Genomic DNA, 17,823 nt, shown 5'->3' with positions numbered 1-17,823 from the left:
CATCAATAAGGGCACGTTGCCCTATTTTTTTTTATGTATTTATTTATTCATTCATTCATTTTTTTATCTGGTTGAAACAAGCGTCCATACAATAATGACTTTCCTTAGGACAAGTCCCCGAGTATCTATTATTTATCTTTATATATATATTATCATTAGTATGATTATGATTATGATTATTATTATGATTATTATCATTATTATTATTATTATTATTATTATTATTATTATTATTATTATTATTTATTTATTTATTTATTTATCTTTTTTTTTTCTTTTTCCTTTTTTTGGGGGGGTGGGGGTCTTTTTTTTTGTACCCTGTGAAAACAGGTTATCATAAGGTAAGGTGTGATATGATTACATTTATGTAAAGTGGTTGTACCAGACTATGAATGCAACATATCCAGTCAGTCTATGAGCAGTGACTATTCCCTATTTATTTGGCTGTTTACTTATTTATTTAGTTAGTCATTATTCTGTTGTTGTAAAGTAGTAAGGTGAAGCATTTTTAAGCAATTATTATATATAGGAGGACTACTAGAAGTATTATTTATTGTTACAACTTAGGTGTTAACAGTTGTAAGAACACCTTTGCCCATGTGTGGATGAGTCTGTGTCGTTATAACATGTTCACCTCTGTGCCCCACTGGCTGAGAGAGGACCCCGTGCCCGGTGACATCATTAAAACCTGTTCCTTCCGTCCGACGCTGTGTGGAGCTGCTCCGGCCGAACGTGAAGTGCTCACAGACCAGCAGACAAAAGCAGCAAAGTGAGCCCCCTCCGGATCAATCAAATGTGTCATATTTAACTGTTTAGGAGCCGAACCTCAGAGATCACACGGCCAGACTTCACAGTGAGTATATTGAGAGCGAGTAAACGTGTAAAAACGGATACATGTGACCGGGACGTCGTGCTGAGTGCGGGTCTGATTCGGATCCCGTGGGGTTCGTGTGTTTCCACGGCTGGTTCTGCCTCGCCAGGTTAGCTTGTATGTCCTGTGTGTGGCCTAGCTGGCAGCTAACCAGCTAGCAGCTGTGGTGTGGTCCGAGATTAACCTCGTGTCTTTTCCACAGTGGGTTATGTTGTGGATGAGGTGTAGGATGTGTTGAATAAGTGAGTTCACAGCCATGTGACAGAGAGCAGTGAGCTGAGTCTGAAGCTCTGAATGACGGTTTTTACTGTTTATTAGCACCGCGGCTAACCTAGTTAGCAGTAGAATAGCCTCCGTGGTGTTTACTGATGATGAAGCCTTACAGCCAACAACATCTCATTATAATGATAAACATTTATTAGAACCGGGCTCACGGTGGTTCCTGGGTTTTGATGACTTCGATAGAGCTTTCGTGAATCGGTTAATTAACAAGTGTAAACACGTTTCAATGCTGTGTATGTATTCAAAGCTCGTCAGTTGTGGTATATTGGTGCTGTCCTCTCTCATCTTCCTGGCTAACGCTTTAGCCAAACCCGGAAAACTGTCTGTCACCACACACTCTTAGGAAGTGGATCAACGTTATATGTCAAAGACCTCCTGTAGTGAAATTAATCTTTTCTAATACCGGGTAAAGATGTGTCAGATTAAGTATCCATAGTGTTAGATTAGGACAGGTGAACACTCCATCCTGTATTTTTACACTCTTGTTGTTTATACCATTGACCAGCTACAGCCGAGCCTTTTTAGCATGAGCTAATGGTCTCAGAGCGGATCCGTGTCTTTGAACTGTTTGGTCTTGTGTATGGGTTATACACAGCACAACGTCTGTCTCTGTAAAATTACACAATACTTAAGTCTCAGGAAGAAAATTCACCTTTGTAAATTAATGTTTCCCTATTTGATCTTTGGTGCTTTGTTCATTAAAATTATTGCCATTTAGAAAATGGTTTTAAACTGATCAGTCATTGTAAAGTTAGTCTTAGTTTGCGCATTTTGCCTGTGGTTACAATAATAATGGTTATTATATCTTTGTGGCAAAGAAAGTCACAAAGCCCAGACAAAAGGTGTGTTTAATTTTTTCAAAGAAGTGGACATTGAAGGGTGGATTTATTGGACAGTATTTGTCTAAGCTTAGTGGAGCTCAGACACCGGTAACTGAAACACAGGTAGCTGGATATAATGGAACTGATTTTTAGCAGTGCAGCGCTAAATATATGTTCAGTCAGACCTCGGAATATGTGGATCTATAATGCTAACAGGTGCTGCCATCTGCTGAACACAAAAACAAAACATTGATTGCTCTATGTCAGCAATGCTTCACCAATTGTAACCTTTACATTTGCACTGCTAGAGAGATAAATTTAAAAGAAATAAACATGGTGTAAAACTACTTGATAGAGGCATTAAAATGAAAATTTATTGTAGGTATTAAGATTTCTAACAGAGAATAGACTATTGTCACTAAAACTTTTTTTAAGAGTAAATTAAAAAATAAGAAGAAAGGAATCAAATGTTATTTACAAAACATGATTGATTTTAAGAATATTTAAAGAATAAACATTGATTCAGTTTTCTTCCTTCTCCCTCTCAGCAGACTGTGTGAGGAGGTGGATCTCCTTCAGGCCTAAATGGAGAGGGACATGCTGGCTGTCTGTGTCCCTGACAGCCTCACACTTACTACAACACCTGCTTAAGGGGTGCAGAATCGATGACTACACTTAGAAGAATTGATCACAGCTGACAGCGTAGACCTTACTACCCTACAGAAACCTTTGGGCTGCTGCAATGGATGGGGAGGAGGAGGTCTCTCACATGACTGGGGATATGGAAGGAGAACCCAATGGCTCCATACAAAGTAAGACAAGAGAAGCTACAGGGACCTGCTTGAAAATTGAGGGCCAGGATGGCTATGTGTTCAAGTCCTACAGCATTAACCCTCACGAGGCCACAGAGGCACAGCCAATTGGATGCTCCTCGATAACACTGGATAAAGACCCTCCCCCTGATTTCCATTTACCGCCTCAGGATGGAAAGCAACTGGAGTCAGACCAAACACCTCAGACTGATCCAGCTTCTCCCGCTCTTTCAAATAAAAGCCCCCACCCTGATACTGAGGGGATCCCAGAGAGTGAACAGTACGACAACGATACTGAGGTGATTCAACATATCAAAGAGGAGCTGGGGGAAACAAATGGACTGAAAGAGGAGGCACAGGATGATGAAAGGCTAACGTTTGGTAGCTCTGTTGGCCCCTTTGTAACTAGAGATGGAGATGAGTATAGTAATTTACTGAGTGGATACACAAGTACCCTTTATGATGTTGCCATGGATGCTGTCACCCAGAGCCTTCTGTCATCCATGAGGAGTAACACCAACCCCAGGAAGAAATCTCCTGCATGGAATCACTTCTGCATCTCACCCCGAGACAGTACCAAAGCAATCTGTTTATACTGCATGAAAGAGTTCAGCCGGGGAAAGAACGAGAAAGACCTCAGTACCAGCTGTTTAATGAGGCACGTTCGAAGGGCTCACCCCACTGTGCTTTTACAGGAAGGAGATGCATCCTCCAATAATCTAAACAGCTCTCTGGCCTCATCTTCAATACCCCCCTCCCCAAGCTCACCAAAAAACGGAGACTTGACAAATAGCATTATTTCTTCTGCCTCAAAGAACACTTCACCGTCCACCTCCTCAGCTGAGAATTCAGACCTGTCATCCAAAGAAGTGTTACCCAAAGTCGAACCAAATCTAGAACCATATGCCAACAGCAGCGACGCCCTCTGCAGCTCACTTTTAGCCTCACATTCCAACGAAAACATCCTTGAAGACATGTCAGACGGTGGGCAAGAGCGCCTCCCCGAGACCCCAAAAAGCTCCAGTTCCCGTCGCAGATCAGCTGTATGGAAACACTTCTACCTGTCTCCTGCTGACAACTCCAAAGCAGTTTGCATCCACTGCATGAACGAATTCAGTCGGGGTAAAAACGGGAAGGATCTAGGGACGAGCTGTCTGATCCGTCACATGTGGAGGGCTCACAAAGAGGTCGTCATTGAGGAGAACGGGCAGGGCAATCACATTCCCCCTCCTTATTCCAACTCACCCTCACTGCTGTCCCGCTCACAGCTTCAGGATCCACTGGAGCTCAAAAAAGAATCCCCTCTTTTTCCATCCTCACCAGAAACCGTATCTGATGAACTACCCCAAAGCATGGAGGAGAGCATGGACGTGAAAGAGGATTTTGAAGAGGCTATGCAACTCTCAGGGCTAGAGTCTTCTGTTAGTTTCTCCTTCAAAACTCAAGGTGACGAGACACCTTTAACCTCTTCACCCTGCGACCTTTCTGAGGGCCCCAGCCTCAACCAGGATCACTCTGTTTTCCAGCAGAACAAGAAGATCATGAAGCGGGTGAAGTCTGAAGTGTGGCATCATTTCATCGTGTCACCTGTCGACCAGTTAAAAGCACTGTGCCGTTACTGTCCATGTGTCATCAGTCGGGGGAAACGGGGTGACTTTGGTACAAGCTGTCTGATGAGGCATCTGATGAGACGTCACCCAGACGTCCTGAAAAACCAAAAAAGCCCAGATGAGAAAGAGTCCTCCCCTCATCCCTACACCAGTCTCACAGCCACAAATGCAGTTTCAACCAAAGGAACTGAGAGCCCTGCTGCTGAGAAAAAGCAACAAACTCTGCCTGTTTTCAGTAAAAAGACGTCAAAACTGTGGAACCATTTTTCTATTTCCCCTGCTGACCCCACAAAGGTGGTTTGTTTGCACTGTAGCCGCACAATTAGCAGAGGCAAAAAGACTACAAACCTTGGCACCAGCTGCCTCTTCAGGCACATGCAGAGGTTTCACGGACATGTTCTAGAAAGTAACAATGCTAACTCAGGTGATGTGCCATCTGCTAAAATACATGTTAAACAGGAGCTCATGGACACATCTGTTTTTGACCAGGAGCAGACCCAGGAGAGGTTTGACCAACACCACCCGGTTGCCAAAAAAATCACCAAACTTATCGCAGAAATGCTCGCACTGGATCTTCAGCCATCAGCCCTGGTGGAGAATACTGGACTGAACAGACTGCTAGAGTACCTCCAGCCTCAGTATTCTCTACCTCCTTCCTCTTACTTTACCAGCACTGCCATACCAGACATGTACGAGAGGGTGAAGGATGTGGTTCTGACACACCTCAAAGAGGCAGAATGTGGCGTTGTCCACTTCACAACCAGTATCTGGGTCAGCAGCCAAACCAGAGAATATCTGACCCTGACCGCCCACTGGGCCACGTACGAGTCGAGTGTCAGACCCCAGGGTCAGGACTTCCACTGTTCCGCTCTCCTCAGTGTCTCACAAATAGACTGTGATCACGATATGCATAACATCCCCAAGCAGCTGGAGTATCTGTGGGATTCCTGGATCACCTCATCAGGGCTAAAAAAGGGGTTCACTGTAACTGATAACAACACTGTCAGAAACACCTTAGAGGACCACGGCCATGTCACCATGCAGTGTTTTGGACACACATTAGACCTCATAGTAAGCGAAGCCATAAAGAGCCAGAGAATGGTTCAAAACCTCCTGAGTATTGCACGAAAGATCTGTGAGCGTGTGCACCGCTCAGCAACGGCCAAGGAGAAACTGTCTGAGCTGCAGAGAGTCCACCAGCTGCCAGAGAACCAGCTCATCCAGGACGTCCCCTCTAAGTGGAGGACCTCCTTCTTCATGCTGGAGCGGCTGGTGGAGCAGAAGAAAGCTGTTGATGAGCTGTCCATCGAGTGCAACTTCAGGGAAATGATCAGCTGTGATCAGTGGGAGGTGATGCTGTCAGTCTGCAATGCACTGAAACCGTTTGAAGTGGCCTACAGGGAGATGAGCAACCGCACTGCCACTCTGGGACAAGTGATCCCCCTCATCCACATCCTCAACAGAAAGATAGACCTGCTGTTTGATGAGACCGTGGGCATAGACAACATGCTCAAGTCCCTGAAGGAAGCCATGGTGAGCAGGATGTCCGCAACACTGCATGACCCACGGTACACCTGGGCTACCATGCTGGACCCTCGATACAAGACTTCTTTGTTCACAGAGGAGGAAGCAGAGCAGTGTAAACAAGATCTAATCCGGGAGCTGGACTCGTCGTCTTCTACCTCAGTGGCAGTTGAGTCTCTTCTGCCCAACGGCTGTAAAGAGGCCTCTGCGTCAACCAACACCCCAAACTCAAATAAGGACAACCTCTGGTCCCTGATGGCTGATATCCGGCAGAAGATAAAGCACGAGGAGAAGCCAAAGTCCTCCGAGCTGGCAGTGCTGGAGTACCTTGAGGAGGATATACTTGATCAAAGCTGTGACCCCCTCGACTACTGGAACCTGAAGAAGTTCCTGTGGCCCGACCTTGCCAAAGTAGCCGCCCGTTACGTGGGCTGCCCTCCCAGCATAGTCCCAGCAGAGACACTGTTCAGCACTGCCAGCGTCAACTGTGCCCTAAATCAGCCGAGGCCTTTGCTGGAAAACATGGAGGGTCTGCTGTTCCTCAAGGTTAACCTCCCTCTGATCTATTTCCAGTACTGAGCGTTCACTTGAAAACTCAATCAAGGACCAAGTTGCGTAGCTGTGAATGGGGATGTTGAGAAAATGTAAAATATGGATTTATACACTGATTCTTGCAGAGGCCAGGTTGAGGTTTTTATGTGTTGTGTACTACTGTTAAACACTTTGGAGGAGCTGTTGTGATAAGAGTCTCAGAGTGTATCAGGGAGGGAGGGTTTCTTCTAGCCGTAGGGGTTGATGGTTCTGTGTTTGCTTGTAAATTTGTGTTTTCGTTCTGTGTCCACTCTCTCCTTGTGCCTTATCCAAAACTACTTCAGGTCAAAGTGCTGTAAATATTTTGTTAAGATGCGCAAATCACTTCAGGATGCTTTTTGATAATGATGTATTAAATATCGATTCAGAGTTGTTTTCTGGATGAAAACATGGCCCAAAAAACAAATGCTGTGACTGAAAGATGTTTTAAGTTAATGTTATTTAATTCTCATTGTGAACTTGTGGCTCATGGTACTGTCATTTAGAAATAGACCTTTTTTTACTTGCTGAAATGTTTTTAATAAGATCTTGTATGATGATGATGATGTTGCTGTATTTTCAGAATAAGCCGTTTCTTTGGGAAATATAATTTGTTTCTAAAGCACAATTTAAGTTTTTGTCCAGGGGATTAAATTATGGGTTCATTATGAGTAAACTATGTACTGTACATTTTTATATGAAATGACTTCTCAACCTAATTTGATAAATGTTTTAGCCTCCAGACTGGAACCATGCAAATTTTGTGGTCATTTGTAAATAAAGGTTTTCCTTATGCAGCGTCGCAGAAAGCTCTTTATTGGTTATCAGTTACACTGCTAAAGCTGAAATCTGAGCAGGTCTTAAGCTCTATCTTTTGGTACAGTTGTCTTTCCAGACTCAATCAGAGCCCCATTCAGCCGGCAAGTCCAGAGTCAAGTCTTCTTTCAAGATATTCAGAGATAAAATGACACCTGAACTGCTTGTCATATTATTCTTAGCACAACAAACCCGACAACATCTGTCCTTCCCCATGGCGGACTTATTTTACTCTTTAGAATCATGCAATGCGTCATTTTTTGTCTTTGAATATCCTGTAATCAGACATTTTTCTGGTCTTGTCAGCCCAACATAATGTGTAAATACCGAATATAAAAAACACCGCTTAAATTTCAGTTTTTGCAGTGAAAACAAGTTTTAAATGTACAGATCATTCATTTTTGTCATCTGCTGTCTTGAAGAAAAAATACTCATTGTAGGAATTTCTCCTCTTCACTTTTATTTTTCAACAAAGTGAATTAACTAAAAAGTGGAAATCTTTGTCTAATGTACATATTACAAACATGTCTGTAAAATACTTCACATTTTTATTCTATTCACAGGAAACATAACGCATTACACATCAGTTAGAGAGAAGAAAACTTACTTTAACCCTCAGAGTAAAATATCCCCTCAGTTACTCTGACTCTGTGGCAGACAGTGCTCAGTTTCTCCCATCACACGTCTGCCTTAGCTTTGGTCGTGTGTTTTTGGTCACTCAGATGACATAAATCTTCACTCCTCTTCTTTAGAGTCCCTCTATTATTTGTTTGAGCTCAGTTTTTTCTCCATCAGCACAGTTTTTGGTTCAAACCGCACGCTGATGGGAGGGAAGTGAGGAAGGTTTAAGGCGATGTGGCTGTAACCCTCAATGAAGGCCAGAGGCTGGTGAGAGTCCTGGAGCAGCTGGATCTTAGTGATGTTTGCTTCCATCAGTAGGTGAGAGTACACTTTAAACTCAGGATCTGTCAGACTCAGGTCCTCTCGTTTGTCATACCTGTTTTCAAGAAAGAAGGCGCTAATATTAAAAATAAAGTTTGACACATTAAAGTTTACGCAGCGGATAATCTGCTTCATGTACCTCCAGTTTCTGTTCTGCTCCAAGAAACGAGAGACTCCAGTTTCAGCTGCATATGTGTCGATATGAACAAAGACATCTGAGGGAACACAACGCACACCAACTCGTTTATATGGTTTCTTACACTTCCAGCCAGCAGTGGCTCATGAAAAATGATTTAAATCAATAATAAAATTAGGGAAGGGTACCTTTCACATTTGAAACACAGTACTGATGCCTGGTACCTGGCAATGGGTACGGGTACTCAACAGTACCAATTCCCGGTACTATTGTGTGTTTATGTGCTAAAAAATATCAATTTGTTTAATAAATTTTTTACCTTTTTTTTAATTTAACATATTTATTCTTCAATATATAACCAATGCTGTGTTGATGTCCAGAATAGAAAATCACCTACTCTTCCACTCCCTCACAGACACAAGGATGCATCTAGGTACCTTAACATGGTACCTTGATTTTACATGAATCGGTACCAGGTACTTTTGACAGATTTCAATCGGTACCTATAAAAGTATCTAATTTGGTACCCATCCCTACATGAAATAAGTTAATATCAGTTCAACTAGACAATCAAGAGGTTAAAAACTCAAGGGCACCACAAAATGATTAGTTTCATCAAAAACAATCAACATGATTCCCGTTTGTGGACCCAAATATTCCATGTGTTGTCACTGGTCAGGCTTTTATGAAGAGAGAAGGGTGAGTGAGGTAAAAACATGGATTTAGATCTAACCTGCTGTGTTCGGCAGCAGCCTGTGGAGCTCCTGCATCCCTATGCCCCCCGGGTAGTTGTGGCGAGAGACATAAAGACAAAAACTTGTGTATGTAGCGTTGGTCAACAGCTGGCCCACCACCACTGCAGAGCCCAGTTTGTACATCCAGGATTTCTGGTAGTTAGACAAACTGAAGGAAAAGAGGCTTGTGTGTGGAAACATTTAAAGTGTCACAGACAGAACAGCTGATCTAACATGTGTCCAAAGCCAGACTGACTACATCAAGCTTCTTTTATGCCATACGTGGTTCTTTTTTCCCTCTTTCAGTGAGTAACCGCTGATCAAAGGATTGACTTCTGCTTACTCTAATGATCTTAATATTTTTTTACACAGCTGATAGAGCAACAGACTTGTTTTGTTTCTTTGATTCAAACGTTGTGTTGATGTGTTTTAACTTACATGAAGGAGCAGCCTCTAGCAGCCACCAGGCTGAGCACAGGGAATGTGTAAATGATGAAGCGCATCTCCTTGTGAGGCAGCAGAGAGTAAATGAGGATGAAGCCCACAGCAGGAAGCAGCAGCAGACGCATCCGCCTGTCCCTGAGTCCAAGGGGGACGAAGAGCAGAGTGCAGCCCAAAGCTCGAGGCACAGCCGAGTAAAAGTACCAGAGAAAGGGAGAGGTTTACTGGGGAGGGGAGTCAAGGAGCTTTTTTCAGTCAGAACAGAAGGGTGAAAAAGAGACAAGTGATGACTAAAACATGATTGAGAGTGTTCTGAGTCCATGGCAGGATATTCCCCAGTTAGAGCTTTTGTTGAGAACAGTGTTGTACCAGAGAACCTGACCTTCAGGCCACAAGAGCTTCCTCCAGAATAAACTGTCAATGCCCACAGTCAGAGCTGTAATAGAGACAGACAGCAGGGTCGATTTATGGGTTCGTGAAGTTTAAACGGTACTTTATGTATTTGTCACTCACCCAGAGACACAACCCCAGCAGGGACAGCGTGGTACAGCAGCTGCAGCAATCCCAGCCTCCGGCTCAGCAGTGACACCAGTAACATGAGCCCCATGAGGATGCTGAGCTCGGATCGGAACACGATGATGGCAAAAGCTGATATGCTGATGAAGAGGCCGTGATTCTGAGCCATCCACGACGTGAAGGCGAGAAGAACTGGGACGAAAGATGAAATATCATCACGTCACCTGATAAAAAAAGTCAAATGGAAACTAGTTCTTTAGCATGATGACAACCATATCTCACCTAGTGGTAGTGCAAACACATTAGGCAGAGTCCTGGTGCTGTAGAACATGAGGTGGAACTGAGAGGCACACATGAGACAGAAGAGACCTGCCACCGTGGAGCCAAACTGCCTCCTGATCTCCTTCTGCATGTGCCACAGAGCACCAATCACACACATCCCCAGGGAGGCTCGGACTGCACACACAGCAGCAAAAAAATATCATTTAGACTGCCTTTCATTTGTTTCAAACACTAACATTAGATATGATAAGAGAGCCTTACCTGTCACCTGAATGAACAGTTTTGGAGCGTCCAGCAGGGAGGACAGGAACACGGCCGGCGAGCAGAGCAGGGAGAGGAAAAGGGGGCCAAGAAAAGTCCGGGGCACCACACCAGGAAACTCATGATGGTCATACTGAGAGACACGACAGCATTACAACCAGACACCACACGGTCACAGGGGAAATATCCATCTGTGCATGAAGAGGTCCTCAACACTTGGAATATGAATCATGAAGCCGAAGCAGATAGTCAATGAATACACAGTCAATGTGAAAAAACAAATGTACAGAGATTATTTTATTCAATAATATCAGTTTTGTTCAACATTTTAAATTTATGTTTGAGATCTTCACATTTAAAACATGATTTTTTGTTTTGAATGTTTAGCTCACATGGTAAGGTTAAGCTGTGACTCAGTGAGACGGATACAGCTTTAAAGAGCACGGGGTGTGGATAAAGCAGTAAACACATGCCACGGAAAGCCCTCTCCAGCACGGAGCCTCAGTAACACCTGTGAGTGTTGTTGTGGTCTGATAACTCCTGTCTCATCCTTTGAATGGGGGCACTCCTAGGGTCTGAGACTCTACGCACCTTGTCAAGGTCCAGTCTGTGGTACAGAAGATCGTGCACCGCCTGTAGGTTGAAGCTCTCTTCTACTTTAGTGAAGGGGCAGACACATAGATGCAGAAGAGAGGCAGAGATCAGTAAACAGAGCAGAGGAAGACCCAAAACAACCTTTTTTTCAGCCATGACAGCTATGAGAAGTTAATCACTTCCGGTCCAGACAGGAAGTTCCCTACGCTTCGTGCTCCCGCATCGCTAAAAAAAAATTGAATTAATTTTCACATTCAGATTATTGTATCACGTATATAATGATTACAAATCTTCAACTTTAAATAAGGATAAAACTTATTTAAATGATTTTTATTCGATTTCATGAATTTTCCACGTGCGGGATCGGCTATTTGTCCCGAGCGTGGCGGCCTTTGATTAGTTGTTCAGATGATTGGCAGGGGCTGTCAGCGAATCAGAGCGAGCCACACTGCGACCAAGAGGCTGACGCGGAAATCTGAACCAGCTAGTTTTTTCAGCACCCGGCATGTAAATAAGAGTCTGCTGCTCTTTGCTTTCACAGAGATCTGCCGATTTAACGCCGACAAAAGGCGTTGGGACTTGGCAGCTCGGCAACACTAGTGAAAACCTGCCTGCTGGAGGCTGGAGCCGGCGAACTGATATGAAACTGTGTCTGAACTGATCGGCAGAGATGCTGTCCACTGCTCCAAACCTGCTACTGTGTTCTTTTATTACTCTGTCTTTACTTTCTCGTGTTACTGTGGCCAAGAGGGATTTAAAGAGCGCCTGTTCGACCTGCAAACAGATCACTGAAAACTTTGAAAAGGTACAAACAAAGCTTCATCATCATACTAACATGTTGCTGCTGCTGTTGTCATCTTTTCTGTTTCTTTGAGGTTGTCTTAGGCTCTCATGCTCCTGTCATGATCATTGTCCTGTCTCTTTTTCAGGGCTTTGACAGAACAGCAAAGCAGAACTTTGGAGGAGGAAACACAGCATGGGAGGAAAGGAAGCTGTCGAAATATGAGACCAGGTAAGACAGAGCATCCTGTCGGTGCAAACACAGGTCGCCCTGCCCCTCACATCAGACCAAACACCAGGCCCATCAACAGTGCCCGTGTTTGCTTTCAGCCTCAGCTGCAGGTTTCTGTACTTTAATGAAGTTGTGGTTTGGAGAGCAGTGTAATATTTCAGCTGTTTGTATCTGGGCAGTTTTTGTATCCAAATTGCAGCATTCATCAGCTATTTAACTCTTACCCACATCATATGAAGCACATAGTCTTTCCCTGTGGTCTGACCTGACTTTGTGAAACGCCTCTTTGCATTTCATATCTCTGATGTCGTGGCACACACTCAAATCACCCTCCACCCTTCTTTACATTCTTCTCATTCACTTCCTGATGTGTGACGTCCCCTGCTGTCCTCGCAGTGAGATTCGTCTCATGGAGATCCTGGAGGGGCTGTGTGAGAGCAGCAGCTTTGAATGTAACCGTATGTTGGAGGAGCATGAAGATCATTTAGAGACGTGGTGGTTTAAAAGGTGAGTGATTGCCGGTCTGAAGGTTTCTAGTGGCAGAGGAATCACCTGCAGGGTTTTTGTACATGCAAGCAGAAACTGTGAACCTGTTCTCTTCTGTTTGGTTTCTTGTCCTGACAAAGGAAAACAAAACATCCTGACCTCCATAAATGGTTCTGCATTGAAACCATCAAAGTGTGCTGTCCTAAAGGAACGTTTGGACCAGACTGTAACGGTGAGGAGAAGTTTTTCATAGAGCATTTGCTGTGTGCATTGGTTCTGATTCTGTCACATACTATTATCAATCAATAAATCAATCAATCAATCAATCAATCAATCAATCAATCAGTCTTTATTTGTATAGCGCCAAATCATAAGAATTGTTATCTCAAGAAACTTTCCAAAAACATTTACAGGTCTAGACCCATAAATGTTAATAAAATGTTATTAGCAGAAACCTAACATCAAGACAAGATAAGGAGTCCGATCGTATCTTAATCCACCATGAGAACAGGACTTTGCAGCATTTAGCAAGTTACAATGGAGAGGAAAAACTTCCCTTTAACGGGCAGAAACCTCGGACAGAACCAGACTCATGTTAGACAGACATCTGTCTCGACTGTGTTGGCTCTGCGGCGAAAGTTAAGGAGAAAGCTATTCCCAGCAATAATCCAAAGCCGTAGCAGCTGGAGTCTGACAGGAGCATTTTACTATTAGTAAAACGAATGTATCTGACTGTCCACAGCCTGCGTGGGAGGCTCTGACAGGCCCTGTCATGGGAACGGGAAATGTGACGGGGATGGAACTCGTGGGGGAGACGGTCAGTGCAGCTGTGATCACGCCTATGAAGGAGACCTTTGCCTGGACTGCATCGACGGATACTTCAATGAAGTGAGGAACGACACCTTCTCTCTGTGCACAGGTACGGTCCACCACAGCAGCCTCTGCTGCACAGATGTGTACTTTTAAACACAGGTACAAACCTGAGTCTCACACCAGCTGTGAACCTGAACCTGTGTCTGTGACTCCATCAGAATGCCACACCTCCTGCAAAACCTGCACTGGAGCCACCAGTCAGGACTGTGATGAGTGCAAAGAGGGCTGGGAGGAGGATGACCAGGAAGCTTGTGTTGGTAAGAAATTCTATAGCTGATGTAATTTACAGACCGTTGGTTTCAGGATCAGTCTCTGGTGGGTTTTTTGAAACTGTTGAGACAGTAACTATGAAGTTACTGGGCTGTTGTTCTTTTCTAACGCTCTGTGATCAAAGGATCGATGTGTAGGACATCATCTGCTCACTCCACACCTCACTGCTGTCTATGTGGCGTGTCACAGATGTAAACGAGTGCTCCAAAGATGAGTCTCCATGTAAAGAAGATCAGTACTGCCTGAACACCGAGGGATCCTACTCCTGCAAGGGTAAGAACACACAAGGGGGGCAATTTATAGACCCAGGCCAGGATCTGCAGCAGCATGTTCCCCCAAAGTTAGTGACACACAGCACATCATTTAGAAACATGGAGCACAGAGTCATGAGTCAGAGCATCGACGGCCTGGCTCCTCTTCCTCCAGCAGCCTGCTTTTCACAGAGGGGCCAGCTTACTCAGATCCAGATCCTGCTGCAGGAGTCCAGGGTGCAGGGGCAGACAACTTGAAACTCTGTCTCCAGGGTGTTTCATGAAACGGGGAAACAGAGAGCGTAGTTAGCTTCAGACTTAGCAGAAGAAACAAGGAAATTATGGCTGAAACTTGACTAAATCACTCATTGCGCGTGTTGCGGTGTTACTGAAGAGATCAGACTATCCACTCTAACAGTTTGCATAAGTACGTCTTTTGTTTTTGTTCTGACAGACATTATATGATACACAACAAATGTCAGTGTTTGTTATTTCACTACCGCCACTCATGTCTGATCCATGAACTCATCCTGTGATTCTGACTGTTTGTGACACTCATTAAGTTAAAGTGTAGATTAAAAAAACTAAATGATAATAATTTTGTTGTGCATGCGTGGGTTCTCTCTAGGTCCTCCAGCTTCCTCCCACAGTCTAAAAACATGCTCATCAGGTTAATTGGTCACTCTAAATTGTCCATAGTTGTGAGTGTGTGAGTGAATGGTTGTCTGTCTCTGTGTCAGCCCTGCGATTGACTGGAGACCAGTCCAGGGTGTACTCCGCCTCTCGCCCAATGACAGCTGGGATAGGTTCCAGCCACCTGCAACCCTGAACAGGACAGGTTCAGAGAATTAATTAATTAATTAATTAATGTCCGAACCGAAAAATACTATCTGTAGGTGTTCTCTTTTTGGTCGTGGACTTGTCTTTCATGTCTTTGAACACACATCTGTTAGTGTGGTTCAAGGGCAGCTGTCTTCCTGCTCAGTATGAGGATTGATTTTCTGTTCACTTCTACATAATCAGGAGTTAAATAGGCCTCTTCAGCCTGATCATGGTATGATTTCTTTTTTATGTTTTCAGATATAGATGAGTGTTCGCAGGCAGAGCCAGTTTGCACTGAAGAGAACCAGCAGTGTGTCAACTCCAAAGGCAGCTACTCCTGCATCTGCTCGGTGGGGTTTGAGGAGGAAGACGGAAAGTGTGTCCAAACGCAGGAACCAGGTGAGGGCGAGTGATGATCCAGAGATGGACACACAGGATCCATGCAGTGCAGATCACAGACTTTAGACCCAGGGATGTCTTTTTTTAGGAGTGATAAAGCTCATATTATAGCTAGCCTCAGCTTACTTTGAGCTAACCTAAAATTCAACAAAGAAGCAGAAGCAAGCAGTTCTAAAAACAGTGTCCCACCTGTCAGTCAAAGCAGCCGCAGCCCTGAGGATGCTGAACTCACAATGAACAATGGACCAAGAAGAAAAAAAATCAGTCTCTTTGTGTTTAAATGAATAAAGAGCTTTAATTCTGCCTGATTCCTACACCTGTTGTGAAGATGAACAGACTCTTTCTTTGGCTCAGTAGCCAGCCTCCAGAGGACACACAGAGAAAAGAGCTTTTTTTATTTATTTCTGCATGAGTTTCAGGATTTAAATTAATGCCATAAACTGTCTTTAACAGAACATTACTGCTGACAGAGTTGGTTACCACCACAGCCTGTCTGTTAAAGAATTCGCTGTACACAGCCAGAGTGATGATGAGGAGACTAAAAAGGTGAAATTCTTAAAGGGATCACGTCAGGGTGTTTGTCATAACATGGTTTCTTTCTGCCTCCTGTCCACAGACAAAGAGGAGGACTCTGCCCCTGACACAAACACAGCTCCTCACAAAGAGCTCTGATGTATGATGCGATGGGAGGACGTCAGGAGGATGGGCTGAGTCCTCTGCTGTTTTTAAACTTTTGGACCACGTGCACTTAAAGAACCATCTGCACCAGGAACCGACAGACACAGTCCAGACATGAGTCCAGCTGTGGATCATGGAGTAATGGACAGGAAGAGACATTTAATGCTCTCAGGGTGCAGGTCAATGTTGCTTCTCTGTGGTGGGCTCAAAAAAACCACTTCTCTTTATTTGTTGAACATTTTTGAAAAGAAAATTACAGGTGTTTCAATAAAAGTGTTAAATTTATCAATCACATGTCAACAAACCAGTCTTTTTAATCATGCACTGAGCATAAAAGTCAGTATGATGTTAACAGGAGCAGGTGAAAGGCATCGCAGTGCTCCGGGTGGCCACATGGGGGCAGTCCAATCATGTGTAATACTCCCTGATCACAGCTTCTCAAAGCCACATGCCCCACATCCACTGATTGAGAGTCACAGAGTGAGTGTGTGTCTGGTTTGATCACCTCTCTGGCTGAAGTCTGTATGATATCTCTGTCAGGTTTGACCCTTTCACTGTCAGGAGCTTCCTTAACGTCCTGAAATACTCTCTGTGAGTCTGGGCTGTGTGGTCTCTGTTTCCTCCTCTTCAGACCTCCCCTCAGTGTGTTTGTTTTACCCAGGTCTCTGTGTAAACCCGAGCAGTGGAGCACTCCAGCCCCTGAAGCATGATGTCAGCTGTTTGGACTGGATGCTGATGCCAAAGTGGAGGTGCAGCCAGTCCAGACCTGTCTGAGCTGGTCCTGGGGCAGCAGAGATGGTCCCCCAGGATGAACTCACCCACTCAGTCACTGAGTTGGAGGAGAGCTTTGATCAGGATGATCCTGTGGACTGACTGATGAAGGAGCACAGTAGGATCTGTCTTAGAGTGCTCCTGAAGAAACTCCTCTGACCAATAAAACACAGACACTGATTTCATCTCTAACATGCAGGACCATCAGCTGGTCACAGTGTGTATACCTGTGTGTACACACACACTTGTGATAAAGTGTAACAGTTGGAGGTGTATGAGTTGGCCTTGTAGCTGTGTTTGAACCTGTTTATCCCAACACAAGGGAAAACTTCTACAGGTTCTGGATCAGCCCTTATTTTGGTGAGTGCATTAATTTACTTGATCTGATTTTTGAGCTGTTAGCTGTTGTCATGGGACCATGAAGGTCCTTCAGAGGCTGGTTTGTTCACCTCAGAGCCAGGGATGTGCACAGGAGGGGGACAGGGGAGGCAGTCGCCCCCCTTCATGGCCCAATGGTTGAATAGCATGCACCCTCTTAGGCTACAAGCTCCATGCTAAAATGCACTCTTAGGTTCCACAACACATGCTAGAGTGCCATCTTCAGGGGGCCACTGTGTGCTAAAGGGCCCTGGAAAACATGCAGGACTTGGTGCCCTCTTCAGTGGCGGGGATGTGCTGCCCCTCAGAGTGTGCACATCCCTGCTCAGAGCAAACACAGAAACCTGTGGAATGACTGACATGCCCTGTCCAAACGTGACATCATGAAAGTCTACCACAGGATGATTTTAAAAGACTTAACAAACAGTAAGGACATCATTTAGTAAGTGGGCTCCAGATCCCTACTGCTTGATTTATTATCACATTCAGACAGAGTGAGGCGAGGCGAGGCGAGGCGAGGCGAGGCGTTGGTCCAGTTTCTCTGTGAGGGTTAAAGGGCAACTCCGTTTTTTTTGACACCTGGACCTTATTTATAGGTGTGTGCATGCTCATATACTCACTCAGACAAACATTGTGCAGCTTGGAGTCCTTCAGAAGTTATTTAGATCCAG

The 17,823-nt window shown here is 44.4% G+C and overlaps 3 protein-coding genes across 5 annotated transcripts; 2 read left to right on the top strand and 1 right to left on the bottom strand.

Annotated features, from left to right (window-relative positions):
• Window positions 1–671: 671 nt before the first annotated feature.
• Window positions 672–7,291, top strand: zbed4 (zinc finger, BED-type containing 4). Of its 3 annotated transcripts, none has more exons than XM_074698045.1 (2): window positions 672–853; window positions 2,526–7,291. In XM_074698045.1, the coding sequence occupies exon 2, from the start codon at window positions 2,717–2,719 to the stop codon at window positions 6,497–6,499; it is 3,783 nt and encodes a 1,260-aa protein (XP_074554146.1). In that variant the 5' UTR covers window positions 672–853; window positions 2,526–2,716; the 3' UTR covers window positions 6,500–7,291. The 3 variants fall into 3 exon arrangements, with proteins under 3 accessions (XP_074554146.1, XP_074554145.1, XP_074554147.1); XM_074698044.1 differs by having other exon boundaries at window positions 2,523–7,291; XM_074698046.1 differs by having other exon boundaries at window positions 847–980; window positions 2,523–7,291.
• Window positions 7,292–7,384: 93 nt separating this feature from the next.
• On the bottom strand, window positions 7,385–11,395 carry alg12 (ALG12 alpha-1,6-mannosyltransferase). The gene is made up of 9 exons (XM_074698048.1): window positions 11,210–11,395; window positions 10,619–10,751; window positions 10,358–10,531; window positions 10,073–10,267; window positions 9,893–9,995; window positions 9,557–9,781; window positions 9,118–9,287; window positions 8,388–8,463; window positions 7,385–8,303 (listed from the first exon to the last, which is right to left on the bottom strand). The coding sequence occupies exons 1-9, from the start codon at window positions 11,366–11,368 to the stop codon at window positions 8,069–8,071; spliced, it is 1,470 nt and encodes a 489-aa protein (XP_074554149.1). The 5' UTR covers window positions 11,369–11,395; the 3' UTR covers window positions 7,385–8,068.
• Window positions 11,396–11,626: 231 nt separating this feature from the next.
• Window positions 11,627–16,290, top strand: creld2 (cysteine-rich with EGF-like domains 2). The gene is made up of 9 exons (XM_074698815.1): window positions 11,627–12,017; window positions 12,142–12,224; window positions 12,621–12,731; window positions 12,851–12,942; window positions 13,453–13,629; window positions 13,742–13,840; window positions 14,043–14,126; window positions 15,185–15,325; window positions 15,942–16,290. The coding sequence occupies exons 1-9, from the start codon at window positions 11,883–11,885 to the stop codon at window positions 15,995–15,997; spliced, it is 978 nt and encodes a 325-aa protein (XP_074554916.1). The 5' UTR covers window positions 11,627–11,882; the 3' UTR covers window positions 15,998–16,290.
• Window positions 16,291–17,823: the final 1,533 nt, after the last annotated feature.

The sequence above is a fragment of the Halichoeres trimaculatus genome, unplaced genomic scaffold, assembly GCF_033239565.1.
Source record: "Halichoeres trimaculatus isolate MK-OKI-2021-1 unplaced genomic scaffold, fHalTri1.1 fHalTri1_scaffold_21, whole genome shotgun sequence".
NCBI lineage: Eukaryota > Metazoa > Chordata > Actinopteri > Labriformes > Labridae > Halichoeres > Halichoeres trimaculatus.
The sequence above is the reverse complement of the archived record's forward strand: the minus strand, read 5'-3'. Positions and strand labels throughout refer to the sequence as shown.

What these genes read in the sequence shown, in the direction of transcription:
- creld2 (XM_074698815.1), top strand. Translation starts at nt 11,883, where the DNA reads ATGCTGTCCACTGCTCCAAACCTGCTACTGTGTTCTTTTATTACTCTG. An exon ending in TGACCAGGAAGCTTGTGTTG is followed by an intron (nt 13,841 to 14,042) that starts GTAAGAAATTCT and finishes GGCGTGTCACAG; the next exon opens with ATGTAAACGAGTGCTCCAAA. An exon ending in TGTCCAAACGCAGGAACCAG is followed by an intron (nt 15,326 to 15,941) that starts GTGAGGGCGAGT and finishes TCCTGTCCACAG; the next exon opens with ACAAAGAGGAGGACTCTGCC.
- zbed4 (XM_074698045.1), top strand. Translation starts at nt 2,717, where the DNA reads ATGGATGGGGAGGAGGAGGTCTCTCACATGACTGGGGATATGGAAGGA.
- alg12 (XM_074698048.1), bottom strand. Translation starts at nt 11,368, where the DNA reads ATGGCTGAAAAAAAGGTTGTTTTGGGTCTTCCTCTGCTCTGTTTACTG. An exon ending in GCTAGAGGCTGCTCCTTCAT is followed by an intron (nt 9,288 to 9,556) that starts GTAAGTTAAAAC and finishes CTTTTCCTTCAG; the next exon opens with TTTGTCTAACTACCAGAAAT. An exon ending in GAGCAGAACAGAAACTGGAG is followed by an intron (nt 8,304 to 8,387) that starts GTACATGAAGCA and finishes TCTTGAAAACAG; the next exon opens with GTATGACAAACGAGAGGACC.